Source organism: Telopea speciosissima, chromosome 4 (genome assembly GCF_018873765.1).
Source record: "Telopea speciosissima isolate NSW1024214 ecotype Mountain lineage chromosome 4, Tspe_v1, whole genome shotgun sequence".
Classification (NCBI taxonomy): Eukaryota; Viridiplantae; Streptophyta; class Magnoliopsida; order Proteales; family Proteaceae; genus Telopea; species Telopea speciosissima.
Genome location: NC_057919.1, coordinates 46,619,339 through 46,647,202, shown reverse-complemented (window position 1 = coordinate 46,647,202; position 27,864 = coordinate 46,619,339). Strand labels below are relative to the sequence as shown.

The 27,864-nt window shown below is 39.1% G+C and overlaps 1 protein-coding gene across 1 annotated transcript; it reads left to right on the top strand.

Moving 5' to 3' along the window:
* Positions 1–3,040: 3,040 nt before the first annotated feature.
* On the top strand, positions 3,041–27,864 carry LOC122659347 (WD repeat-containing protein 36-like). Its single transcript, XM_043854468.1, has 7 exons — positions 3,041–3,228; positions 6,080–6,107; positions 7,295–7,395; positions 25,657–25,860; positions 25,987–26,230; positions 27,517–27,692; positions 27,778–27,864. The coding sequence occupies exons 1-7, from the start codon at positions 3,103–3,105 to the stop codon at positions 27,862–27,864; spliced, it is 966 nt and encodes a 321-aa protein (XP_043710403.1). The 5' UTR covers positions 3,041–3,102.

Sequence of the window (27,864 nt, the reverse complement as noted above, 5' to 3'; positions counted from 1 at the left end):
TGGTGACGATGACGATATACGCTAGGGGCAAGCAGAGAAGCGTAACACAACATAGAGAAAATAGCATTAGAGCTATCATCTTTTCCTACTTTCTTTTGGTTCGTTCGTATTCACACGATCACAAAATGAATGAGGGCTATGAGAGGGATGGTTAAGAGAGTGAAGGGACCATGGTAGTTTATGTACTCTGAATTATCAGAAGAGAAAGGGATGTGGAAGTTTACTTTTATAGAAGATCTAGAAAAAGGTTTGGAATGGGGTGTGATAGATATTGGACCGTGTTTCCTTTCACTTATGGTTAATGAGGAAATCCTTGACCATGGTTTGACCCCAAACAATAGAGGATGAGAATTTGTGATAGAACAACAATCTCATCACATGGTTACATCATCAATGATGAGGGAAGTTTTCCCACTCCATTGGTAAAGGAAAACTATTTGCTATGGAAATTTTTCCTAACATCCATTACAAATATATTAGAGGTGTCAAATGGTCGGTTTGGCTCGGTTTCAGTCGGGTGAAATCGATTTCGGTCTCGATATGAGTGAAACCAAAACCAAACTGTTTAGAAACTTTGGTTTTCGGTCGGTTTTCTATTTTGGTGTATTTCAGTTTTTTAATATTGAGTTAATACAGGTTTACATCAACTTGTTTTCGAGTTTGAACCACAATGAAATGTTACATTTATATCTAAAGCTAGTGAGGAAAGATTTGATAAAAACACTTTAATTCATCTTCCCCAAGTTAAAGCAAGTAAACAAACATAAATAAGATATGTTCATATTGTAATCCAAATGAAGAAGAATAAATTGTAAGGGGAAGAATGGAAGATAACTAATATTTAAATCAATGAATAATTATAATTTGCAGTGAAATCATTGTTATAAATCATATAATTATTTATCGTTAATTATAAGGGGAGATAATTAATATTGAAAATCAATGAGTGGTCACTGAGAAGATAACTAATATTGAAATCACAAAATGAATCCTACTATCAAATCATTTATTTGACAATCCAACTAACTTTGTATAGTGAACAAGGAGATCAATGGAAGAAGCATTGTTACAAATCAATTTCTCTATTCAACTCACGCTCATTGATTTGTAACAATTCCCCTTACAACAAGAAATTTGCTAGCTAATATTGAAATCAATGGATTATCAATTCACCTATTCATAACCTTATATTCAATGATTTTTTTTATCGATTTCATTCGATTTGGTTTTCGGTTTAGATATCGATTAGTTCGGTATGATCCGATTTTCAGCTGGTCCCATCATACCCGTCCAAAACCAATCCAATAAGATCGGTTCAATTCGATCCGGGTTTTTCGATCGGTCTTAATGGTTCGGGCTAGGTTTTGACACCCTTAAAATATATATTTTCACCTACAATTGAGTCTAGGCTTTTGAAAAATGGAATCGGATCGGGTGAATCATTAACCGAGCCGAGCACATGATTCAAACCGCTTCAAATCGGCATCTCTATCCGGATTTAAATCCTCTCCAACGCCCTCATCTGCCAGTGAGGTGCAATGAACGTCTGGGAGGATGACACATGTATTGTTCTTTTAATCCAAATGGTTGTTAATCCTTTGTCACATCTGCTTCACTGAAAACCCATTTGTATGCGGGTTAGCCAAGAACCCGCCCCATTTTATTTCTGGTTTGTCATCAAAGACACCCAATCTTGACATGTTGCTTCAATCTGCAGTTTCCTTTGAGAGTTGCGTTACGAAATGACAAAAAACCCTTTCTTAATCAGAGACCACAGAGGACGGGACTGAAAGGATCTTACACCAGAAAATAGTACCAATCATAGCTATAACACTACTAATTTTCACGAAAGCTTCTTCTTCTTGGTTTGGGTTTAATCAAATTATCTTCAATATTGTACAAAGGTCACCAAGATTTCCCAACCATACGTCTGCAAATCCAAACTCTTCATAAACTGAAGAAGAAAATATTGGAATCGAGCTGTAAACAAATACATAGCCTTTTGATTTCTTTAACACTTGATTTCCTTGGAACCCGGGTCTTCTTTTTACAAGGGCTGAAACAGATCACCAAACAGTGTGGGGGGGGGGGGGGAATGGTGTAAAGCTGCTAAAGCTATGTATAATGGTGCTTCAAGTCTTCAACAAAACACTGTAAATCGAGCAAGACTTCCACCAATTACAAATCGCAGCGAGAGAACCACCAGAGAAGGTAGCCGGACTTCAGCCAAGAACAAATCGCAGAACAAAGAAGGGCGCATGAGAGGATTGAGAGCTTGGTTGATTCAAATGGGAGGTTTCTTGTCACTGGAGATATGAAAGAGGGGTTGGGGCCAATTTGAATCCTCTACTGCCGAGGTGCCGGCAGGACCATGTTGTCGAGGGATCCGACTCCTCTACTTCCACCTGCTCGGTATTACCGTGCATCCCCAAACACAAGCGTGGTGGAAAGTACCGCCTTACCCCCGCTTGGGCAAGGTGCTCGAGCAGGGGTAAGGCAATACATTCGGCCTTATTTGTGTGTGAGGCGCGCACAACAGCAGGGGCAGGCAGAAGTAGAGGAATCGAATTGGTTGCCGAGACATAACGAGGCGGGGAATGACCGCCTTGCTGTGTCTCGGCAGTAGAGGATCAGGATCCGGCTGGGGTAGGTTCTTGTGGTACCCGATCTAAAATGGGTTTTCATCTTATATGGGGCAATGTTCTTATAACCGTTGGATTACAAAAGTCCACAGAACCTCATTGATCCGTAGTTATTCCGTACAGGCTTTTCTAGGGTTCTTTATGTCCTGGCCGATTCCAGCAGCTTCAGACCGACTCCGGGCTAATTGCGGATCAGAATCGGCTGGACCCGATTCGACACCAACTAACATTTCGGCTTTTAAACCCTGGTTGAACTTGAAACCACACACGCTCACTCTCTCTTTGTGAAAGGCGGTCGGGCTTTTCTCCTCCTTCATACAATCAAAACCCTTTTGAGCTTTCGTAGTCTCTGTTTTTCTCAAGCCAAAACCCCTAAAATCAGCACCACTTTTTATTTCTGCCTCATTCACTTTTGCCATTAGATACTTAAGTTGGTGTCTGAACCTCTGTTTTCGCGTGAATGGGAATTTTTGAACCTTTTCGTGCTATTGGGTATATTACAACCAGTGTTCCCTTCTCCGTGCAGAGATTGGGAACTGAAACTTTTGTCACTGTCAGCGTTGGAAAAGCTTGGCAGGTTTACGATGTAAGTCCCTTTTCTTGATGCTTTGCCCTATTCATCTTCAAGTGTTTTGGTTTTCTGTTCTTCAAAAGATTGTTTTAGTCAACTTATAATATTGCAATGGGTTTCTCTTTAAGCCCTTGATTGGTTTAGTTGGATGTGGTATGAAGTAAAATAAACATTGGTAACTGAGTTTGTTTGGTTGGAAGTAAAGTGAGAAACATGTGGAGATTACAAAATATAAAAATGAGTAGAAAAATTTTCATTTGTACTAATGCAGAAAATGGAAAATAGTTATTCCGGATAAAATTTTATTCAAGAAGAAGAAACATGTGGCCCATAATATTTTGCATTACAATCAAACACATGAAAATTGATTTTCAATGTAAAAATATTGATTTTGTTATACTTATCATTATTTTCAATTAGTCACCCTCATTCACTTATCTCTTTTTTAATTTACCAATGGAAAAATATTATCACTTTGCTTTGAGTCTAACTAAATGGGGCCGTAGCTTTTTCAATGTGTGTTAGTCATTCTAATGTAGTCCTAGATAGACAAGGGATCTACAAGTAACCAGTAAGGGCTTTTAAACTACTGGACATTTGGAGTGGAGCAAAGTAGGGGGGAAAACGCAGGGAGGGGGGGGGGGGGGGGGGGTGGGTGTTTGGGGGTTTTTTTTTGGGTTGGGTTTGTTTTTTATTTTTTTTTTTTTTTTTTTTTTTTTTTTTTTTTTTTTTTGTGGTTATTTTTTTTTTATTTTTTTTTTTGGGTTTTTGTGTGGGGGGGGGGTTTTTTTTTTTTTTTTTTTTTTTTTGGGGGGGGGTTGTGGGGTTGGGGGGGGGGGGGGGTTTTTTTTTTTTGTTGTGGGGGGGTTAACCCTGCCCCTTTTGTTTTTTAAGAATGGATTGGTGGTTTTTTAATTTTTTTTTTTTTTTCTTTTTTTTTTTCTGACGGGGGATTTTTTATAAGGGTGGGGGGGGGGGCTGAGGGGGGAAGAAGGTAAAATAAAATTTTTTTTTTTTTTTTTTTTTTTTTTTTTTTTTTTTTTTTTTTTTTTTTTTTTTTTTTATAAATATATTTGAATTATTAAAAAAATAATTGAAAATTTTTTTTATTCTTTTTTTTTTTTTATTTTTTTGGGAATTTGGAAGTAAATGAAAAAGATTTAATATAAAATTTTAATTTTTTTAAAAAAATTAAATTAATTTAAATAAATAATTTTTATTACTAGTTTGTATAATATTTTAATTTTTTTTTTTTATTTTTTTTTTTTAAATTAATTAAATTTTAAGGATTGTTATTAAAAAAATTTAAACAAATTAAAAAAAAAAAAAAAAAAAAAATTTGTTTTTTTTTTTTTTTTTTATTTTATTTTTTTTTTTTTTTTTGGGGGGGGGAGTATTTTTTTTTTTTTTTTAAGAATGGGGGGTATAAAATATTTTATTTATTTTTTACTTTTTTTTTTTTTTATTAAAAAAACTTTTTTTTGTTTTTGTTTACATATCAGGGGGGAACAACAATAAGGGGTGGGGGTTTGAGGATTTAGGTCAAATTTAGGGTTATGTTTAGGATAATGGGGGTGAGTCTTATATGGTAAAGCTGGGCAGGTTTATAGGAGTCTAGAATAAGACATTCAAAAATAGAAAATTAGGGTTTCAGGTTTTGGGAAATAGGAAAATAGATGAAATTAGAGTTTAGGATGGGCCTTGGATCGAGTGCAAGGGACAGTGGGGGGGTGGTTCGAGTGTAATATGAAAGGGTTTTAATGGCTGGATTGGTTCTGGTAGGATTTAGGGTCTTAGGGTTGAATGGAATTAGAGGGGAATTAGGGTTTTGATGGAGGGATGGGTCTGAAACTAGGATCGAGTAGAGGGGTTGATGAGAGAGTGCTGTAATTAAAGTTTGGGTGATATTATTGGTCTTGACAGAATGTAGATGGCCTAGGTTAATGTTGATCGATTGGGCTTGATGGGGAGATGAGAATGGGGGTCAATGGGGCTTAGGTTAGAGGATTAGGAGAAGAAGGATGACTGCTGAAAGCTTGAAACAGTAAACTACTTACTTGTATAGCAGATCTTCAATGACAGTAGCTTGAAGATTAGAATTAGGTCCTCCTGATGTACAAGATGCAAGGAGTCGATTGGAGATCCACCAATCCCTTCACCTTGATAGAATCCACAAGGCAACACTCACGATGGAGCTAGGCAGCAAGCATAAAGTAAAATATATTTTTGAAATCTGAATTGTGTGGGAGCCTCCCACGACTTGTCTTATTTATAAATTGAAGGCCAATGGCCTAAATCCTATTCAGCCTAGGAATTTGAATCCTCGGCTGAATTCCTATTGCAAAAACAACTCACACCCTCTTTTGAAATCGTGGAGGGGCTATTTAATTAAAAGCTAAGCAACTTATACGATTCCCTAACAACCAATAGAATTAAATCACCTAACAACCAGTAGGAATAAATCACTTAAATTGGACCATGGTCTGAACCAGTTCAATTTAAGTTTACAATTAGACTAAAAATAAACTACGTATGGAAATTTAAAAATTAAACTAAGGCTCCTAACACGTGGCCCTAATCTTAGGGCTGCTTCTTCTTCTTGCGGATGCTTGGACCTGCATCACATTCATTTCAGTAGAGAGTTTCTTTGAGCTTTTCGAAAGTGATATAGCTACCTCTAACTTTTTTATTCTATGTGCTATACAATTAACTGAGATGAGAAAACTTCGTGTTTTGGTATGCACAATAGTATGATTGAGCTAACGTTCATTTATTTCTTTGGAGCTTGGAATGCAAAGTATATGATATGTATAATCATGTTTTTTTAGTGTTAACTGATCAATCTTTTACTTCTTTACTGTTGCAGTGTGCTAAGCTGTCGTTGGTGCTTGTTGGTAAGGCTTTGGTCTTTGAACTGCCTTTGGTTTTACTAGGTTGTCTGTGTCCATTATGGCACCTGATCTGAGAATTTTATGTACTTATATTGGACACAGAAGGGCAGTGTTTGTTTGACAGAGTAGAAATTTGTAAAGTTGCATATTTTTTTTTTACATAGTTCATTTCAATATTTCCCAAAAAGTCGAAAATGGGGACCTCAGTGTCCTTATTTTTATAAGAAAAAGTCTTTCTAGGAGGGTGCGGTGGGCAACCTATTTCTGCCATGTGGATGGGTGATGTGGCAATTCCAACATTGGGATATGTAGGAATGGTGAATGGTCTGGATTGGTCATGTGTGAAATTTCAGAGTCCCCCCATGTATGTCCATGCTTCCCTAGTTCCCTGTATTTGTCATTGTCCATGTATTGGTATGCACCCTATCCTCAAATTTTCAATACTTTGTTTGGACACTTGGCCAACTCTGATTATGATGAGACTTGACACCTGAGTAGGGGATCCTGGGATCACCTACTCAGATAATTAGAGCCCCGTCTGACCTTCCATGTGCTGAACTAGGGCCCATATAGTGAACCCTCTCTGTATATGCATGCCTAGAAATTCCGCTCCCATTTCATAAATCTTCTTGTAAGTTGTATTATCAGAGAAGTATGAACCTTATTGCTTCTCATATTGTATAGATTAATTGTTTGATATCCACCATTTGCTGTTAATAATTTTCTGAAATTTAATTAGTAGCTTTTATCCTGTGAAAAATGAATTATAAATTGGTCAAAATTACTCTTCAAAGATGCTGAAGTTGAAATAGGAACACATTTATAGGTTATTGTCCCAATCAATAGCATGGTGTTGCTACCTTTTAGGACTAATTTGATTATGCGTAAACCCTTACTACCCTGCTGTTTTTTTCTTTTGATAAGGTTCAGATGTTCTGTCCTAAGAGGGACAAGTTTCATTTTAATTGGCCTAAGAACATTTGGTCATGTATTTAGTGTCATTAAATTTTCTATCTTTTTACAACAACTCAGCCTTATCCCAACTATGTGGCCGGTAAATTTTTCTACCTTTATAATTTTATTATTTGTTTGATACAGTGATTCAGTGGTTATCCATCAATATGTTGGTTTTTCCTGTGAATATTCTTCTTTTTCTTGCTTTTATTGTGATCTGGAAACTCTTTCTGAAGGTCCTCAATTGCCAAAGAAGATCCGAGCTCTTGCATCCTATCGGGACTACACATTTGCTGCATATGGGAATAACATAGGTGTTTTCAAACGTGCTCACCAGGTTCGTAGTATGGTGCTTGATTTCTAGAGCTTCTTAGTTCATTTGATTTGATGACTTAATTCTCAAGCATGTTGGCTATCAGATGATTATTTTCATATAACTGTTATACTCCCTGATATATGTTGGTTTCCTAGAGATGTTTTCTCATTGTATTGTGTTTTAGTATGGACAGATTTATGGTTTACCCTTATCGTACTTTGTTATCTCGAATTGGTAAGTATCCTGCTTCATGCTTTTATTGGTTCGTTTCACCAAGTGTGTAAAGAACTAAGGACTTGTGCTATTAAAACGTAATCATCTAATCCTATTTGCTGTAGTGTAGTAGTAAATGTAGTGAAGAGAAACATTTACTGTTGTTCGACGAGTTGAAGAAGCTAGTTGACGAGGAAGGTGTGGATATACTGTAGGACTAGGGCAAAGATGTTCCAACCTACAGGCTACAGGAGGGTTGCAAATTCTTCAATGAATAGCAGTAGATTTAGTAACCAGCACCTCAGATAATAATTCCAGCAGCAGCAACAGGCCTTCCAATGATCTCAAATTTTGGGTATTTCACAGATCAATACAATAGAAGCAAAGGGAAATTGATAGAAAAGATAAGAAGGATAGAAGAAGGGATAGGAAAGGGAAGGGTCTCTCACCATATTTTGGTCTCTCACCAATGGCCTCTCACCACACTCTCTCACAGAGCAACTGTCTCTTACAGCACACAAAGCACAAAGCTATGTTTTCTCCAGACTCCAAAATCGTAAGAGACTAAAATACGCTGAGAGGCCATGGGTGAGAGACCCTTCCCTATCCTTCCCATTTGAACTACTGTTTGATGGCTCTCTTGGGTAGAAACTTGGCTAGACTGTTGGGCTTATATAACACCAACACATAAGGCTCAAATGTGGGCCTTAACATGGGTTAAATCGGTGGCCAGAATAGGCACTGGTTTGAGCTGAATATATCTTGACCCATTTGAATTAAATAAGGGCCTATTTGGATTAGTCCTACATTGCATCAGGATAGCCTCGAGGAGTTGAATGTTGTAAAAACAAGTGGAGTCTCAGGATGCACCCCATGTATTAAGATGTTGCCTGTGAAATCAAAAGAAGCTAAAAGCTTTTGTTCTCTTACTTGGAGGGAATGACTTCATGTATAATTATTTCAAACAGTTCAGCTAGCATTTGAAGTCATATGTGTTGAAATCTTCTCTCTGAATAGATTGTGGGTTATAGGTGATGAGCACATTTATGTGTGAAATTTTAGGGCATAAATTATACATTTTACCACATTGGACAGAGTTACTCGGTGCTTTCTTGTGCTTTTCAGGGTTTAGGTGAATTCTTGTGAAAATGAAGGAGATGATGCTAAGGAGATGTTTTTAAGCTTTTTAGAAGTGTAAATGGATGCATAGCCCATCGAGTCGCCTCGCAATGGTTCAAACGGCGCTTAATTCCGAGTTGAAGCGAAGAAGTTATGGCCGTTTCGTAGCGATGCGTGAAAATGGTCCAGGGGTTTATTTATAATTATTGACATCGGATGGGAATAAAGTGAAACGGAAGTTCAGATTTTAGGGGCCTTAATGAAATTATCGGAAGTTACTTTCTTGTGCCGAAAGATTCCATTTGGAAGGCTCGGGCGTCCAACTTCAACTTGAGATATCTTGGGCTCCCCAACTCCGAATTGGATGAAATTTGGGTCTATTTTGTGTGATTTTTCAAGGAACACAATGGTGAGACCTATATAAGCACCCCATGCTCCACGTTTTCGAAGGACAGAATGGGTATTTTATTTATTCTTGAAGGAATCCTAGTCATCACCCTTACTCTCTCTCTCCTCCAACTTCTCAAGGGCACTTCAAATTCTACTTGGGATAGATTTATATTTTCTCATCTATGGAAGGTTGAAAAATCAAAGATGCTTTGATTTTATTGCTTGGAGAAGATATCTACAAAGAAAAGGAAGCACTTGTTAAAATTGGAAGTTTATTTTTCTAGAAATAGAAGCTCTATGTAAACAATCTTCTCTTCTTCTTCTTTCTATTTTTTCTTTTTCTTAGGATTCAAGGCATTGTAAAGAGGAAAGAGAAGAGAATATTCTCTTTTCTTAGGGAATATTTCTCCTACACTTCCATCTTCTCTCTTCTCCTCTCTTCCACCTATAAATACCCCTACCTCTCTTGTAAAAAATTTGCTCATTCACTTAGTGAAATTTCTTCTCCTCTTCTCCTTCTAATTTGTGATTTTTGGCTTTTCTAAGTTCTAGTTTGCTTTTTATAATTTTTAGTTAATGCTTATAATAGGTTTAGTTTATGCTTTAATTTCAATTTAAGTCTTGATTGGGTTGTAATTTCTTAATTCTAGTTTAGGTTTTAAGCCTTCTAGTCTAAGTTCTTAAGTTGATGACAAGACTTGAAGATTTAGAAGAGGAGGCCATGGTAAGTTTATGCAAGTATTCAAGCTTTTCATTTACATTCATGCAAGCACATTCGGGTTTTACTATCTAAACTCTCAATCTCATTCTCCATCTCCTCTATCTCTCTCTATCTTCTTCTTCTTCCCCTTCTATTTCTTTTATTTTAATTTTATATGGTTGTGGTTTATGGATGCATTTTTATTCCCTTATTTCTTTTTATGTGGTTAGTATGTGTGGCTGCATTTTTATTCCTTTCAATTCGCTTTAGTTTGATAGGTTAGATGCTCGTGTGTTAGGGCCTGATTTAATCCCTTAATTTTGTTAGATGCTTATGAGGTAGGATGCATTGATTTTCGTTAGTTTAATTAGTTTAATTTAACACTTTAATTTGGTTCATTTTGCATTACTTTTAAGTTAGTTAAATAGAGTGGCGTATATCTCCTCGTGTTCGATCCGTAGCTATGATTGACCCGTACGCTTGTGGTTTTATTTTAACTCAAACAAGTTTTGCGCGCTTCGGGAGATTATTGTCCATTTTATTTATCGATTTTTAGTAGTTCAAGTGTTTTAGTTTATTATTTTCTCTTCTTTTTTTTGAAAAAAAAAAAAAACCAGTTTTGAAAACCTCTTCTTGTTTCTCTTACTTTCAAATAGTGTGCGCCCAATCTAAAGTCCTTCATATGCTTGACCCTCCTTCTTTTGGTGTCCCTCATAGGATTAAGTTACTATGGCGCTACATCTTGACTTGGTTGGGTGGATTGACATGTGACTTATCTTTGGAGGTGACCATCTTGATAACGGAAAGCGACATAGTGAGAGCGTTGGAAACATAAGCGTATAGTAGACCTCCATTCTACATCGAATCCATATTGGAGTCGCACGTAGGTGGCTATAGAAGACTATACGGGTTCCCTTGCTCAACCTATATGGCATCCTTACGACTTTTGAACCATTGTTTCGATTTTGGAGGGATAGAGATGCACTATCTACCTTGGGGTCCCTCTTGTTTCTAGTTTTTTTTTTTTTTTTTTAAGTGTTTTATTTTTCTTTAATTTTTCTAAAGGAGACCTCATATCTATTTAGGTGGCTAAGGTGTGGACTCGTGATTCAAGTAATCGTCTTATTAGAAGACCATCTTCTCTACCACCTTTGACCATGGGTGACCAACAACCCAAGACTCTTAAGGATAGGTTTTACCCCACAGGCTGCACACCCTCATACGATTAGTCTCGCTGTTGTTACAGGGAATAACTATGAACTCAAGACCAACTTCATCGACATGCTATCCCATTTCCATGGGATGGCTAATGAGATGCATATCTCTTCCTTAGGGAATTTGAGGAGGTCGTGTTCTAATTAAGGTCCGTAATTTGATTGATGATGCGATTAGGCTTAGGTTTATACCCTTTGCCCGAAAGACCAGGCCAAGTGGCTCATGGATCGCCAACAAACTCCATTAATACATGGGATGAGTTCACCATTGTCTTTTTGAGAAAATTCTTCCCTCTTCACAAGACCAATAAGCTTAAAAGTGACATCCTCCAGTTCGAGCGAAACCACACGAGTCCTTTTCTAAATTCATGGAAAGATTCAAGGACCTCCTCTTGGAATGCCCTCACCATGGTTTTGACTTGTGGCGACTATGCCAAATTATTTATGAGGGTATTGATTATCGGACAAGCAACTTGTAAGTCTATGTGTCCAAGAGGCTTTACTTCTTTTCCGAGGAGAATGATGCATGGACATTCTTAACCAACTCAGGCCGATAAGACTAGGGAATGGGAATCTTCCCAAGAGGCCAAAGGACCACTAAGGGGTATCTCATTGAGGGTATGCCACCAGGAGGCCAAACTTGATAGCCTCATAAAACGGTTGGAGTCCATAGTTCTTAAAGAGTCTATACCAGTTAATCCGATCAACTAGGTCAGACCAGTCGTCCATAGTTAAACAGTTCAGCTAGCATTTGAAGTCATATGTGTTGAAATCTTCTCTCTGAATAGATTGTGGGTTATAGGATTTCTTCCATGCAATATTGATGCAGATGGAGCTATTTCTTGTCCCTTGAGGTGTGAGCACAGTTCGAATCTCGGTTGAAATCTCTGAGATATCATGAAATATTTTGGTTTCGACAAAGGTCGAAGCAAAATTGGGTGCGACTTAGTAGGAATGCAAGGTACTCAGTTTCAGTAGGAGACAGTACATATTTGTTTCGATTGGAATTTCGGTTTTGATTTGATTTTGTGTGGTTTCACCTGTTAGAGGGGAAAAACTCTAAAAAAATCCTAGATTTGGTATTTTTGGCCAAATCACCTTTGTATAAGATTCAAACTTAGAGGTATACTCTTTTTTCCAAAGGTTTCGAGCCTTCCCTAAACTCTATGTGGTATTGACATGGAGTTGAAGGAATGGTTTCGCAGGTGTGTTTTAACCTTGGTTGTACACTTCTACTTGATTACTTATGACACTTTTGTACTTGTATCACTTTGATATTGTGTAATATTAAATGGATTTTTTTTTTTTCATTCCTAATGGATATTTTAGTTGTTTTCAGTGAATTTTGTGTGTGCTAATACTAAATTGTGTGTAGAATAGGATATATTTGAGAAAGTATGGTAGAATAGGGTACAACGTATACTACCAACCTAGGTTACAAAAACCAAACTACAATGTTGATTTTTTCCCCCCTTCAATCTAAAGGTTCTATTATGTTTGGAAATGCTTAATAGGGTTTCCATGAGGTTTTGGACAAAAATATGGCCATTTGACCACCGAAATGGTCAAATGAAATGGCCAGCCAAAACATGCAGAGTTTTGGTAGAAACCTGAAATATTTTGGTCTCGACCACGTCAAAATCGTAATGTCGTCATCCTTTCAATTTCCATCCTCTGCCTCCTTTGGTTCGGAGCATGCTTAAAGTTATGGCTTGCTTGGAAAATGTTCGTGTGTTGCTAACCTCTTATTCTCTAATCTCCGAGCTCTTTTGAGTTGAGGAGTGAAAGCTTAGCTAGGACAGTTTCACTCTCCGATGGGTGGTCGTGTACAAGAATACAAGACTACTTGTACTTGTAAGTTGTAACACTTTTGACATTGAAGCATCCATCAATGAAATTCAATTTGCAAGTTGTAGATTGTTGGAAATCTGACACCAATGATGTTAAAGCACAAGTTGAACTCAACTTCCACCATCAAAGGAAGCATTTAAAGAAGAAGAGCCTGAAGTTGCAGATAATGCTGAAGTGATCACAATGAGTTGTGATGATAAAGAAGAGAAAGTGCTTGAAGCTTCAAAGACGGAAGGTTAAGAACTAGAAAATTCTACTGAAGAGCTCTACGTTGAAGAGATCAAAGTAGACAAAACTGAAACAGTGGAAGATATAAGGTAGTGGTTGAGCAAAATTCCAAAAAGAAATTATCGACGTTCATGATGTTGTTCTTGAAGAGGTAGAGCTTGTACCTCATGTCTTCGATGAGAAGGTTCCGAAAATTGAGGTCTACATTCGGAGGTTGATGAAGACATGGTTAAAGCAGTAGTACCGGATGAGGTGATTAAGGAAGACTTCGAGTACACTTTGCATGAAGCTGCCACCACTCGAATGCAAGGTTCAAAAATTTGTCTTGACTCAGTGTCTCTACCAGGTTGAGACAACCGAGATCGGCTAGACGGTGCATTTTTCTTTGCTTCATTTTGATGTTTTGGTGGGCAAATGACCATTGTTGGCTGCAAAACTTAAGTGAAGCTTGTTTTAGGCTTACTAAACATATTTAAATCTTCAAATTAACAAAAAAACACCCACTTTGGTGTTTTGGATTTGCACCCTTGGTTGGCAATAAACGTCGAATGCATATGTAATATTGCCTATTCTACACACTGTTTGAGTGCTATGAGAATTAACTGGCAAGTAAAGCTGTAACTCCCCAAAACCCCACCCTAGGAGTATGGGTCATCACGATAACCAAGATCGAATATGGGTCATGAAGTGAACATGATAAACCACCTAATATCGTAAAAGTCGTCTCACATCATCACATCTTAGAATAACTACAATGGAAGTCTTAAATCAATTAAACCTTAAAAACAAATAAATTAATTGTAACTGAAGTGTCTGAACTCAAAGTACTAGTGGCACCACAACTAAAGAACATTAAAAGTAATGTAAATAATCCAACCCAACTTACATCACATGACCACTTAACCAAGTCACATGATCACTTAAATTAAACCAATTGGATGCAACCAATTTGAATCGGTTCAATTAAAAAACATAAAAATAAACTAAGTATTGGGCTAATCCCGTATGCAACCTATATACCCCTAGTTTAGGTTCATTAAAGTGGCCCTATTACATAGAAAACCCTTGGGATCAAAGGCCCAACATATATGTATCCCAACCCTAGACTTATTTCTAATAAAAGAAGCCCAGTTTGGTGATAATTCTGCATCATCGATTCACATGTTCATAACAGATCCTGGTTTTCTGGCTCCTAGTTGGTCCTCTACCAATCTAGGACTACATTACTTCCACATCGGCTCTACTACTTTCGTTCCTCACTTTATCTTTCCTAGTTTTGCCGCACATCCATCTTACTATCCTCATCTCTGCAACACATAGCTTCGCTATATGACACTTCTGAACTGCCTAACATTCCGCCCCATACATCAAAGCAGGTCGGACCATAATCCTGTAAAACTTTCCTTTAATAAGCTTTAAAGGAATGTGTTAGTCACATAGTACTCCGGTCGCCTATCTCTACTTCATCCATCTCACTTTAATTCTTTGTGAAACATCATCATCTATATCACCTTCCTTGTGTATGATAGACCCTAGATATCTGAAATAGTCACTTGGTGGTAACTCTCTCTCAATTGTCACCATGTCGTCATCCATCATAGTGTGACTAAAGTTATACATTATATACTCCGTCTTTGATCTACTAATCTTAAAGCTACTTGCTTCCAAGGTCAATCTCCACATCTCTAACTTGGTGTTAATCCTTGCTTTTGTCTCATCCACCAAAACGATATCATCAGTGAATAACATACACCATGGTACCTCATCTTGGATGTTCTTGGTTAATTCATCCATGATAAGCTCACACATATAAGGACTTAGGGCTGATCCTTGATGTAACCCAACCATAGTTGTCACGTTGTCACGGCGATCAAAGTCGGTGGAGGGGTGTTTGATCGATATATCGACATGTTGCCTGCCATGGCATTGCCATGCATAGTTATCAAGGCAGGAAAGCGACCATGGCGTTTTAGAGGGGCAAAATTCAAGGCGACACTGCCATGGCGGCAAGGCGTCCAAGGCGACCAAGGAGCCTGGACGCCATGGCGACGCCTTGATAACTATTGCCATGACGAACATTTCGACCATGTTTTATTTTTTATTTTCTCTATTTGTAATGTTATTTAGTATGCTATAATATATACCCTATAACATAAAAAACCAACATGAAAGTGTACTACTAGTCAACTATGGTTTAATTCATGAAAGTGTAATATCCATTAAAGTGTATATGAATTATGAAACCATGGATTAGCCTATCAAATAATTGATAGCAATAGTCTTGCTGATAATAAAGTTGAAAAATCAAATGATAGGCTACAAAAGTAACAAAACAAAAAAAAAAACAAATTAAAAGAGCATAATTTATATTGAGTGAAATCAATGAATAAACCTAATAAACAGCCCATATAAACATTAAATTTTTTTTTGCTGATGTGAATATGTGCTTGCTTGCTGTTGTGTGTGTGTGTGAGTGGTGGACTACTGGCTGTAATAAATCCCTCCCCCCCCCCCCCCTCTGTCTCTCGACTCTCCCTGTCTCTGTGTGTGTGAAAAAAGGGGAAAAAAAACCCTTCTCTGTGACTGTGCAAGCCTGCAACTGCAAGGCAAGAAGAAGAAAAAAGAAAAAAGAAAAAAAACCCGAGAGATCTGTGATATGTGCAAGCTCGCAATAAGCAAAATGCAAGGCAAGAAGAAGAAAAAAGAAAAAACCCCCTCTCTCGTGATCGTGCAAGCCTACAATCGCAAGGCAAGAAGAAGAAAAAAAAAACCGAGAGGTCTCGCGATCGTGTGCAAGCTCGAGACTGCAAGGCAAGAAGAAGATCAAAGAAAAAAAAAAAACACCGAGAGGTCTGTGACTGTGTGCAAGCCTGCAACTGCAAGGCAAGAAGAAGAAAAAAGAAAAAAAAAAACCGAGGTCTGTGACTGTGTGCAAGCCTGCAACCGCATGGCAAGAAGAAGAAGTTAAGAAGACGAAGAAGTGAGAAGAAGAAGTAGAACTGAAGGAGAGAGTTGCTGGAAGTGAAGAAGACGAAGAAGTGAGAAGAAGAACTGAACTGAAGGAGAGAATGCCGCAGGATTGGGAGGAGAAGAGGAAGAAGAACCAAATAAAAAAAAATAAAAAATTACTTACCTGCTTGAAGAGGTTGCCGAAGGGGTTCGAAGAAGTGAAGAACTCTCTCCTTTCTGCCGAGGGTTGCCGGAATTGAAGCCGAGAGTTGCCGGAACTGCATCTCTGTGTCTCACGAACTCTCTCTTTGCGATTTCTATTTCTCCCAAATCCCAATTAGTATTTCAAAATTAGGGTATAGTGTATTGTTTAATGTTTTTAATTTTTTTTTTTATGTTAATGTGTATTGCAGGTGTAACTTGAAAAGTTACACCTCTAGTACACATAAGGAAAAAGAATTTAAGCTCTTAAATGGTTTTAAAAAAAATATTTTAAAAAACCTAAGTTTTATACACTCAAACACAAATATAGACCGATATGGCTACATATCGTAGTACGGCGTCCATGGCGGCGCCATGGCGACGCCATGGAGGCCATATCGGTCGATATTTGTATATCAACCATATCGGAGGTCGATATGCACACTTCTCCAATGCCAATACGCCATGGCATGGTGACACCATGGCAACTATGAACCCAACTGTAATTGGGAATTCCTTGCCTTGGTCTCCCACAAATCTCACACTAGTCACCACATTCTCATACATATTTTTAATTACATGTATATAGTTACTCGATACCCTCTCTTCACAAGAACATGCCAGATTAATTCTCTAGGGATTTTGTCATAGGCTTTTTCCAGGTCAATAAAGACCATATGGAGGTTCTTCTTCCTAGCTTTACTTCTTTCCGTAAGCCTCCTCAGTAGGTATATAGCTTCTGTCATGGATCTACCTGACATAAAACCAAATTGATTCTTGGAGATATGTCTCTCTCTCTCTCTTCAGACGGGTTTCAATAACCTTCTCCCAAAGTTTCATAGTATGACTCATTAGTTTTATGGTTCTATAGTTATTGCAGTTCTGGACATCACCCTTATTTTTGTAGACCGGAACTACAATACTTCTCCTCCAATCATCTGCCATAGTGCCATTTTCCTTGTGATCGTAATCTTAAATCACTTGGTTAACCAATAAACCGCACATGATCCTACGGCTTTCACAATTCTATTGGGGTCTCATCTGGGCCTAGTGTCTTGCCTACTTTCATCTTTCTTAAGGCTTCTTTCATTTCTGCCACACCAACCTTTCGTACATATGTATGATGTGTAGTGTCTTTGATGACTAATGTAGTTAACCGAATCGATCATATTCGAACTATCTCCATTTAGAAGTTCACAAATATACTCATCCCATCTCCTCACAATGTCCTCATCCCTTACCAATACTCTTTCATCTTCCCCTTTTATACATCTCACTTGGTCAAAATCTCTATTCTTCCTTTCTCTCATCTTAGCTATTTTATAAATAGTTTTTCCCCTAAATTTGTGTTTAGATTAATATAGAGCTTCTCATATTTCCTCGCCCTAGCCATTCCCACCATTTTCTTAGCCTCGTTTCTGGCCTCATTGTACTTCTTTTTATCTTCTGTTTCATTAGTCCGTTGCCAAGTCTTAAACCTCTCTTTCTTGGTCTTGATGGCTGCTTGGACCTCCTCATCCCACCACCAGATCTCCCTAGGGGACTGACGCCTACCATTTGCTTCCCCTAGAACTTCTTTGGCAACCCTCTTAATACAAGTCAGCATTTTGTTTCACATCACATTGGTGTCTCCCTTAAAGTCCCACTTTCCTTGTTTGACCACATTTTCAGTAAATGTGCCTAGGGACTCACCTTTTAGTCTCTACCATCTTATCTTAGGGTACATAGTTCCTACTTCCTACACTTCTGTGTACTGAGGCACATATCTGACCACCAGTCTATGTTGGGTGGTTAGACTCTTCCCTGGAAATAGCCTTACAATCCTTACACAACATCCTGTCTGCCCTTCTAGTTAGGAAGAAGTCTTTTTGGCTGGTATGCATCCCAACTTGAATGATTTGAAATACTAACTTTATTTTGAAAGGCATGTGTTTTATCTCTATTATATAGTGTTCCCCCTCATTCGCTAAGCTTTCCCAACCTCACCTCTTACTACTTTTTAGATGATGTTGTTGAGCAGGAGCCATGCCACTGGAATAGAGAATTAATGAAACCAGCAACAGAGTAATAAAATAACAGGTCCAGAAAAACAGATCTGAATTATGGCAAGAAATAGAACTGAAGATCAGTTTCAGAAACGAGATCAAAACCAGAAACAGAAATTTATTATGCTCAAGCAGATTCTGATATGGACTTCTAGTAACATATTATAGACTAACCTGGTTATGGAATTCTGAAAACAGAGAAGACCACCAAGCCTGCAGCAGAGAGAACAAGCCCGAACAACAAGGTAATGAAGGGAAGAAAATAAAGGAGTTGTTCAGATCGATGGAAGAGAATAATGGTGGATTATTCTGTTAGGTAAGAAGGGGAAAGAGAGAGAGGGAGAATAAATCTAGAGGGAGAATACTGTTCTTGGAAAATATGTTCTTTATCTACAAGTAATTAAAGTTATTAAACTACTCTCGATTTAGTGAAATGTTCTTGTTTTCTAATAAGTTTGACTGGTCAAATGATTTATTTTTACATGAGACTTTGTGTAATAGGTAGAACACAAAACTAGCTTTCCAACAAGGGTAAAGCTGTTTGTAACCAAGGTGGTTATGACGGACTATTGTAACCAATTTTTATTTTCCATTTTCACCCTTGATTATATTTCCTTCTTTTCTTTATTTGATTAACATTTTTGTACCTTCCCTCTCTCTCCAGTCCGACTTTCCTTCTCCTCCTCCTTCACCGACTACTACTCTGAGTTATTGATCATTGTCTCTGAATGGTGTGAACCCGTGCTCCAACCAAAGCTTTGTGGAGAGTTGATCGGTGGTGAATGCCTTGACCTCACCTCCAATATGCAAGGAAACATTGTGAGGAGGCGGAATTAGAGCTATCTTGTTTTTTGTTCACAGCCATGGAACGCATGAGATCAGAATCAGAGGTAAATGAGGGGTTAGTGTGACCTGTAACCAGGAAAATAATGGATCTGGGAGGAAAAATCCTACTCAAAATTGACTCAATGAAGCTTCTTTTCTGTGTTTCGGAAGGAGAGGGGTGCAGAGAATAGGGATATGCAGAGGACAATTGTGAAGAGTAGGGAAAAAATGGTAGCAGGGAAATTGCAGGGCAGAGTGTAGCTGTATCGCTTTGTTTTGGATTTGAACAGAGATAAAATGCAGGGGCAGAGTGATATTTTTAACATACATGTAGACAGAGACGCTTGCTGAATATACACCCAGTTAATGGCGTACTGGGCCTCAACTTGGACCACCTGAACTCGATCTTCATGGCAAGTGGGGCGAAGCTGGGAAATTACAGGGGCAGGGGTAAGGGTTGGGGAGGTGTTGAATACAGAGAGTAGGGATTGGAGCAGAGCTGCGAGTTGCAGGTGGGAGGAGGCGTTGAGAAGGCTTGTTGCCGAGGGGGAGGGGAGAATACGGACGACAGGGAAAGGAAGGAACGATGAAATTACATCAATACCCCTCTTATTATGTTGCCACGTTGTCATATGGAGGGCAAAAAAAATCCGGTTACAACATGGCTCGGTTACAAACAGACGCACCCTTCCAACAAATCCAAGATTGCTTAAATCTGATTTATGTCAAAGGAGTTATGTTTTGGTCTGTTAACAAAATAGGAATTTCGTGAATGGCTTGAATAATCAATTAGATCAGTCAAGCTCTCTATTTATAATAATAATAATACAAGAGATTACAAAGGAAATACTGTTCACGACACTGTTCACGTGAACAGTGTCACAACCCAAATTACAATTCTACCCTTGTTCAAAAGTACATAAATAAAATACCAAAAATACCCTTATAATATCGGGTAACATATCTCAACACTCCCCCTCAAGTTGGGGCATAGATATCACACATGCCCAACTTGACTAGACTAGGATAAAACAACTTCCCACTCAACCCTTTGGTGAAGACATTAGCCAGTTGATCTCCAGACTTCACAAAAGGGATACAAATCTGCCCACTCTCTAACTTCTTCTCCTTGATGAAGTGTCTATCAATCTCCACATGTTTGGTACGGTCATGCTGCACTGGATTGTGGGCAATGCTAATTGCTGCTTTGTTGTCACAGTACAACATCAGTGGAAGATGAACAGAACCACGGATATCAAGGAGTAAACTCTAAAGCTACAGTAACTCACATATGCCCTGGGCCATAGCATGGAATTCAGTTTCAGCACTAGATCTTGCCACAACATTTTGCTTTTTACTACGCCATGTGACCAGATTTCCTCCAACAAAAGTATAATAGCCAGAGGTAGATTTCCTGTCAGGGTTACCACCCCAGTCAGCATCTGTGTAAGCCTCAATGCGAAGATGGTCATGAGGAGACAAAAGGATCCCCTTTCCTGGAGCTGACTTCAAGTAATGGAGAATACGAAGAACAGCAGCCATGTGAGTGGAATAAGGATCATGCATGAACTGGCTCACAAGACTCATAGCAATGGCAATATCTGGTCTGGTGTGGGAGAGATAAATCAACTTGCCCACCAATCGTTGATATCTGCCCTTATCAACAGGTTCACCATCCTTCTCTTGCAGACGGGTAGTAGCTTCTAAGGGAGTGCCACAAGGATGACAACCAAGCAAACCAGTCTCTGATAGTAAATCTAGAACATACTTTCTCTGGGAGAGAAAGATGCCTTTTGGAGAAGGGGCAACTTCAATCCCAAGAAAATATCTTAGCTGTCCTAGATCTTTTATGTCAAATTCCCGTCCCAAGAAAGCCTTCGGTGAGAAACTTCATCGACCTTTTCTGAGAAAGTGTGACCAGCACATTACTCTGTTTGTATCTCTGACTCAGGAGACCATGGCTTTATGAAACCTACCAAACCATGCTCGTGGAGATTGCTTCAACCCATAGAGTGCCCGTTTGAGCCTACAAACTTTCCCATGGGTCTTGTCAGAGGAAAAACCCGGAGGAACATCCATATAAACCTCCTCTTCCAACTCCCAGAAGAAATGCATTTTTACATCCAACTCAGAGGTCCCAAGCCAAAGTTGACAAAGACAAGACAAGAAGACCCGGACGTGTTCAACTTTGCAACAGGGCAAATGTCTCCTAGTAGTCGATCCCATAAGTCTGAGTGAAGCCTCTGGCCACAAGCTTGGCTTTATATCTATCCACTGTTCCATCTGGCTTCTGCTTGACAACAAATACCCATTTGCACCCGACTGGTTTCTTACCCGAAGGAAGAACAACTAGCTCCCATGTCTCATTTTTAAGTAAGGCCGTCATTTCTTTCATCATGGCTGCTTTCTACTTTGGATCTGCAATCGCCTCCTGCCATTTCTGAGGAATAGAAATAGAGGAAAGAGAAGAAACAAATGCACGATAGGAAGGAGATAAAGCATCATAGGAAACAACATTGGAGATGGGGTGTTGGGTGCATGACCTAACGCCTTTATGAACAGCGATAGGTAAGTCAAGGGAAGGATCCTTACTAGATGATGTAACAGGGTCTGGATCTGGATCAAGTGTAGACGATTGTGTAGGTGGTATGGTGGTGGTGGTAGTCTCAACTTGTCCTGTGCGCGCCCGGGTATATACCTTATCAACAGGGATTTGACTGACTGGACAACGCTCCACCTGAATAGGAGCCACTGTAGGAGCTGAAGTTACAGAGGGCTCCCCCTGAATAGAAGCCGGAAGAATAGCAGACACATCTTCAAAACCCTGATCCTGCTCCCCCTGAAGAGGTGTCTGAGAATAATATGATAAGGACTCATGGAAGACAATATCCATGGAGACAAAAGTACGACGTGAAGGTGGATGGTAACACTTGTATCCTTTCTGGGTCGCAGAATAGCCCAGAAAAATACACCGAATGTTTCGTGGATCAAATTTCCAATTAGGATGATGATTGCGGACATAGCAAACACAACCAAAAACTTTGGGGGGAACCACAAAGGAGGAGGAACCCTGGAGGAGATCAACGGGGGAACGACCATTAAGGACATGGGTAGGCACACGATTGATGAGCTAAGCAGCGGTAAGAATGGCATCACCCCAGTAGTGAGAAGGAACCCCGCCGTGCAAACATAATGGCCCGGGCTACCTCAAGGAGATGTCTATTTTTCCTTTCAAGAACCCCATTCTCAGGCGGTGTGTCAACACAACTGTCCGATGGACAATACCATGTGCAGCCAAATAAAGTTGGAATTGACCCTCCATGTACTTCTCTGCCATTATCACTGCGTAAAATGCGCAAGGTGGCATTGAATTGGGTCTGAACCATACGATGAAATAACTGAAAACAATGGAAGACCTCACTTTTATGGCTCATCATGTACACCCAAGTGGCACGAGTATAACAATCAATAAACGAGACAAACCATCGATGACCAGAAAGGAAAGTACAATGGGCAGGGGCCCCACACATCAGAATGAACCAAAGCAAAAGGAGTCTCACTTTTTTTATTTAATGAAGAATAACTGGAACGAGTCTGTTTGGCCACAACACAAGCCTCACATAAAAACTCATTCCTATTACAATGCTTAATCAAACGCGGAAACAAAAGAGACAAAGTACTAAGGGATGGATAACCAAGCCGATGCGTAGATGAAGGTTAGGGGACGAGGTGGACTCAGTAAATGATGAGTCGTAGAGGAAGCCGAATGCAAAGTAGAAGGCTGACCCGGTCAAGTAAGTAGAGACCACCCCGCATCTTACCACCCCAATCGTGCGCCCTGTCTCCAGATCCTGTATGACACAATGAGAAGGGAAAAAAGTCAGTCTGCAGTTCAGATCTCTAGTTAGACTACTAATAAAGAGAAGGTTGGTAGAAAAGGACGGAACATGCAAAACAGATTTTAATGAAAGGGTAGGTGAGCAGCGTATGGAACCCTTCCCATTAATAGGAGAAAGGGAACCATTAGCTACTCGAACACTGTCTTTGCCGAAGATGGAGAATAAAGATGAAATACATGGGAGGAGCCAATCATGTGGTTAGTGGCACCGAATCTATAATCCAAGGATCGGATACAGCCGATGCACACAATATTCGATCGAGCACTGAGGCAAAATTAGAACCAGGAGGGGCAGCAGTGCAGATGCCGTAGTGGAGGCAGCGAAAGAGGCCTATAGCATGCGACGGAAAGCTAAGAGCTCATCCTGAGTAAGCCCAATGTCAGATGAAGGGGCAACAACAGCAGTAGTAGGAGAATCAGCCATATGAGCCTTGGGCTTAAACTTCCCACGAGCTTTCTTTTCCTCAAAATCAGTAGGCTTCCCATTGAGCTTCCAGCATTGAGCCTTAGTATGATAGAGCCTGTTGCAGTGTTCACACTTGACAGGACCTTTAGGGATAGCAATACCACCATCAGTAGTGGTAAGAGAAGGAGTACTGGAAGCAACTTGCAAGGCGGATCGATCAACAGTAGAGGAATGCAGCATAGCAGCCCGACGAGCTTCTTCATTATGAACCAAGGCAGAGGCCTGCTCTAGGGATGGAAAAGGGGACTGCCCAAGTACTTGCACCCGATAGGATCAAACTCCATATTCAGTCCAGCCAAAAAATCATAGACACGTATTTTGTCAACGTGTTTGCGATAGGCAGCCAGATCAATAGCAGTAGAGGGCTGATAGTCGGAGTAATGATCCAATTGTTGCCACATGTTCTTGAGGGTGGCATAGTATTTGGAAACAGAGAGCTCCTGTTGGGTAGTGGCATTAGCCTTCTTTCTAATCTCATAGACCTGTGCATCATTCCCCGTGCGACCATAAGTCTCTTTGGCACCATTCCAGATAGTATGGGCCGTGTCCAGTAGAAGAAAATTGTCTGAGATATCCCCTTGCATAGAATGGATCAAGTAGGACATCACCATCGCATCATTAGATAACCACTTGTTGAGCTGAGAACCCTCTTCCACTGGTTTAGTTGTTGTCCCAAGAAGATGGCCAGTGAGGCCACGGCCAGCTACTGTCAAATAGGTAGACCGAGACCACTTCAGGTAGTTAGAGCCATCAAGTTTAATTGGGGCAGCAAGGGGAAGAAAATCAGTCCGGGGCTGGCCATCAATGCCAGAAGAGGCCGAAGAAGAATCTGAACCAGTCATTGCAGCAGGTAACTAATCTTCAATGAAGCAGCAAACAGCCAAAAAAGATCCAAAATTTTTTTTTGGAATCGACCCCCAATAGAAGAGGGCTGTATTGGAGCGAAAAATCTCAGATATGTAGGCTGGGAATGATGTCAAATGAAGGCAGCAAGGGTGCCAATCAGATGCAGCAGGAACCAGCAGCCCAACCCCAAGATCGATTAATGTCAGGGTTTTGAAAAAACCCTGAGAAGAGAGATCGATAAGGGGCTGGGGTCTTCAACCAATCTGATGAAGTGAATAGGGGCTGAGAACAATATCAAATAAAGATCCCACAATAGAAGATGCAGCCGAAACAGATGTAGAGGCCTGATCTCCAAAAAAAATTAGGAATCTTCAAATCGCAGACAGTTCTTCAGCTCCACTCGATCCAAAAAAAAAGGGCAGAAAAAAGGAGGTATGTTGGGGCAGCAGCTAGATCATTACGATCACCTCAGTAGTGCTGTCCTAATGGGAGAAGAAGAACCAAAAGAATGGAAGAAAGAAGAAGGGAAGAAGCTTGATGGAGGGAAGGAGAAAAAAAATCGAAGGGAGGGAGGTGGGTTTTGAAAATCTAGATCAGAGTGTATTTGGCTCTGATGCCATGTTAACAAAACAGGAATTTCATGAATGGCTTGAATAATCAATGAGATCAGTCAAGCTCTTTATTTATAATAATAATAATAAAAGAGATTACGAAGGAAACACTGTTCATGGCACTGTTCACGTGAACAGTGTCACAGCCCAAATTACAATTCTACCCTTGTTCAAAAGTACATAAATAAAGCATAAATAAAATACCAAAAATACCCTTATAATATCGGGTAACACATCTCAACATGGTCAAACCTTATTTGGTGTGTGTGAATGTTGTTTAAATCGCTCTGAATGGAAATAAATTTTAAAACATCAAAACAAAAGATAATTTTGCCTGCTCTTTTGGTTTTTAGTGATGTTCTATCACAATTAGATTTATGAAATTTTTAGATTTGAGAAAAACCCTAGCATTTAAAAGTTGAAAATCACCCCTACAACTGAAAATTCAGTCTTTGTTATTGAACTGAGGAGCTGACTTTTTATCCTTTCAAACTTTGAATTTTAACTATTTTTATTGTTTATACGTCAAATTGATAGAGGTTGTTGTAGTGTACAAGCGAAAGAATACATCCAGATGTTATGTAAGGTTTGCATTCTCTCCTTGAAATATGCTTTTTCTATTGAATTATATGCATATAAGCAATTAAGTTCCATTTGTTGTCAGTAATATAGTCTCCGAATCTCTGTTGTTACTGTAGCTGACCCTAAGAGTGGCATTTTGAACAGGTAGCAACATGGACCAGGCATAACGATAACGTCAATTGGTTGCTCTTATTTGGAGAACATGTCCTAAGTGTTGATGCTAAGGGTAATCTGTTTATATGGCCTTTTAAAGGGCTCGATGAGAATCTTGCTCCAATTGGACACATTCTCCTAGAAGACAAATTCAACCCTAGCTGCATAATGCATCCTGACACTTACTTAAACAAGGTTATCTTACATGCCAAAAAAGAAGTCTCTTCAAAGTCTCAAGATTAGTTCTGTACTGGTATTTGCCTTTGGTTTTTTTGATTCCAATTCCTTTTGGAGAATTATTTGGAGGCATGTAATGTGCAGGTTATAATTGGGAGTCAGGAAGGTTCACTGCAGCTTTGGAATATCAGCACAAAGAAGAAAATTTTTGAGTTCAAAGGCTGGAATTCATCTATATGTTGCTGTGTTTCCTCACCTGCACTAGATGTAGCTGCAGTTGGCTGTGCTGATGGGAAAATTCATGTTCACAATATTCGGTATGATGAAGAAATAGTTACATTTAGCCATTCTGCACGAGGTGCCGTGACTGCGTTGTCATTTAGGACAGGTAATTGAAGCTTATATCTTTATATTGATGAGTGTGTGTTCTTAATTCTTAGACTTGTTAAACTGCATCTTGTAGTGTTCTAATGGTAGTGGTCCTTTTCTCATCTGCCTATATATGTGGAAGTTCATTTCTGTTTTTTACATTTAATCCTTATAACTTCTATGTTCTTTTTCTTAACTGAGTGAAAATTCATCCTGTCTTACAAACTTGAACTCACATGTGGCATTTCAGTTGAGCCCCAAAGTTGGACATATTGTTTCGATCATTATATATCCATGGTGAAAATTTCAGACCAATCTGCCATCCCCTTGTATCATTACAAATGTTTGAAAAGTTTAGGAAGTGAACTAACATTAACTCAACAGGAATTGTTGAAAAATAAAGGGGGAAGCCCATACACAATGACCCTATGGTTAACTTAGACTGGAATTTGACAGGTGACCTGTCAGGGTGTTCTTGTGACTTAAGCAGCATCCACACATGGATTCAATGATCCTGTACCAACGGTTCCAAACTAAAGCTCCTAATCCACTTGATCAAGGAGCTCCTTCCCCTTCCCCCCACGCCCCCCCAAAAAAAAAAAAAAAAAAAAAATCCTTGTTGGCATTGTAGGTGATCTTAAGAATCCTTTTCTGAGCCCATTGAAACCGTTAATTTTTTTTTACGAGCAAATGATTGTCTGTTTTGTTTGGCAAAATAGAAAAATTGATGCTCTGGTGATTTGAACTGTTATGATTTACTTAGTGGGATCAAAAGATTAGATTGCATCAGTTGTTGACTGGTTGGGGCTGTTGGTTATGTATATTCTAATCCTAACGAACTGTATCTTTTGGGCTTCTAACACTAAACATTGGAAGAGTTTCTATGTGCAAAAGCTGGTCAAATTGCTTGATTAGTTGGTGGTCCATCTCCACTCTCCAGTGTTCATTTTGTATGTCCCTCCTCCGGGCTACCCCACCCATCTTTTTAATATAATACTTTGCTGACTTCTTGTCAGGGGGAAAAAAAAAACTGTATAAATGAGTCTAAATTATTTCCCTGCCAAATGGCAGGCAGTAAGCCCAAAAGCAATGAATTTACTCTGCATTTTGTAATTTGTACCTTTACGTGTATTGGCTAATTAGTTCAACTAGTGATGACTGGCTTCTGGCTGTGGAAGCTTTCATTTTGGACCCTACATCTTCGAAACTCCAATATATATGCTGTATCTTGTATTTTGTAAGTGTAGGTATTTTATTTATGATTTGCATACTCTTACAAGTTATGCCTTCAATTTTTCCTTTTAGATGGACAGCCTCTTCTAGCATCTGGAGATTCATCGGGTGTCATAAGCATATGGGATCTTGAGAAGAGAAAGCTCCAATCAGTCATTGGAGAGGCCCATGACAATTCAATAATATCGCTACACTTTTTCACTAATGAGCCTGTGCTTATGAGTTCTTCTGCTGATAATTCCATAAAGGTAAGATGGGATTGTGTTTCTTCAAAGTAAGGTGGCATCTTATTGATGGATATTATGTTTTCTTAACATATTACATATTTAACAGATGTGGATATTTGACTCGAGTGATGGGGATCCTCGCCTTCTACGCTTCCGAAGTGGCCACAGTGCTCCTCCACTTTGCATTAGGTGA